We start from the raw sequence: 1,729 nt of genomic DNA on the forward strand, positions 1-1,729 counted from the left end.
AGACGTGAGCCACCACGCCCGGCCCCCTTTAGGTTTTTAATCAGCATCCACTGGCCACCTCGGTGAAGGTTTGCCTGAGTGCCCTATGTAACGTTGCAAACTCCTACTTTCTACCAGCCCCTTTGCTTACTCTGTAGCACTTAATCACCTTACAACATGTGGCATACATTGCTTATTTTACATGCTCATGAGTATGTCTACTCTGTGGAGGCAAAGATAGATGTTTGTATGTCTGTTACCTGACATTTCACAAGTAATGTGCAGCCTAGAGTAGGGCTAGCACGTAGTACGTGGCCCAATAAATGTTAGGTGATAAATTAGGTCAGATGTCATGCAGGGATTCCCAGATAAGATCTGGTTATGATTCATATCTTAAGCCAGAGTTCATTCTCTTTACCTCTTGGGGAGTTTATCAGAAAAGATGTAAATGTAGCCATTCCTTTTTTATTGGAAAATATGTTCAAAGCCATTTTTTGAGGTCATTTTCTGACAAGGCCTCTGATATTGGACTGTATTTTAACTAAACATTATTATCACAGCAGGTGTTTGGTGAAGACGACTTACCCAGATCACTGCTACCTTACCTGGAAGTGGTTGATACATCCTAGTGCAAACCTTCAAGGAGAAAGCAGGCAAGACAACATGAGCCAGCCACTGAAGAAAAGAGCAAAGACAAGTGGCCGGAAAGGCTTGGGTAAAAAAGCCCTCAGCAGGGTTAAACCAAGGCAAGCCAAGCCCAGCCAAGCCCAGCAGGTAGAAATGGAACCTCTCAGCACATCATGGGCCTTGCACGATGACAATGTGTGTTCTGAGGCCAGCCCTCCAGCTCTTGAAGAGGATGTCTTCCCCGACTGTTACATAGAATGCATAATAAGAGGTGAGTTTTGTGAACCCATCCTGGAAGAGGACTCACTTTTTAAGTCCTTAGAATACCTAAAGGAAGGACCAGACCAAGAGCCTCCTCAACAGGTTCTCGAAGCAAGCTCCTTTCTGCAGTGTTCCTTAGAGTGCACGAAACAGGAGGCTACACAAGAGCTTCTCCAAGAGACTGATGAAGAGAATTCGCTTGAGTATTCTGAATACATGACAGGCAAGAAGCTTCCGCCTGAAGGAATACCTGGCGTAGACTTATCAGATCCTAAACAGCTCGCAGAATTTGCTAGAAAGAAGCCCAAAAAAAATAAAGATTTTCTACAGACCATCCCTTGTCCTCACAGTGGATGCCCCCGAAGGTTGAGGAACACAGCTGCCCTGAAAAAGCACCTCCTTGTTCATGCTCCCCGAGACCATGTGTGTGCGGAATGCGGGAAGGCGTTTGCTGAGAGTTCCAAACTAAAGAGACATTTTCTGGTTCATACCGGAGAGAAACCATTTCAGTGCACTTTTGAAGGGTGCGGAAAGCGCTTTTCCCTGGACTTCAATTTGCGTACACACGTGCGCATCCACACTGGGGAGAGGCGTTTCGTGTGTCCCTATGAAGGCTGCATCAGGAGGTTTGTTCAGTCAAATAACCTGAAAGCTCACATCTTAACTCATGCGAAGGCACAAAAGTTCATGTGAAGAAGAAGATGGAAAAGAGTCCTCCAACAGGATGTGCCTATTAACAGAAGAGTGATCAGCAACAAATATACCTCATTGATTATTGTTTTTAAATCATTATTACAGCCCTAAAAGGCATATTTTTTAGTGTTAATAAGGTGCTCCTAAGCTTTGGGATACCATTTTTAAA

General features: G+C 44.5%; 1 protein-coding gene across 1 annotated transcript; it reads left to right on the plus strand.

Annotated features, from left to right (window-relative positions):
- The first annotated feature begins 642 nt into the window (after positions 1-642).
- On the plus strand, positions 643-1,560 carry ZFP42 (ZFP42 zinc finger protein). The gene has a single exon (XM_012643995.1). The coding sequence runs from the start codon at positions 643-645 to the stop codon at positions 1,558-1,560; it is 918 nt and encodes a 305-aa protein (XP_012499449.1).
- The last annotated feature ends 169 nt before the right edge of the window (positions 1,561-1,729 follow it).

The sequence above is a fragment of the Propithecus coquereli genome, unplaced genomic scaffold (assembly GCF_000956105.1).
Source record: "Propithecus coquereli isolate 6110/MARCELLA unplaced genomic scaffold, Pcoq_1.0 Scaffold203, whole genome shotgun sequence".
NCBI lineage: Eukaryota > Metazoa > Chordata > Mammalia > Primates > Indriidae > Propithecus > Propithecus coquereli.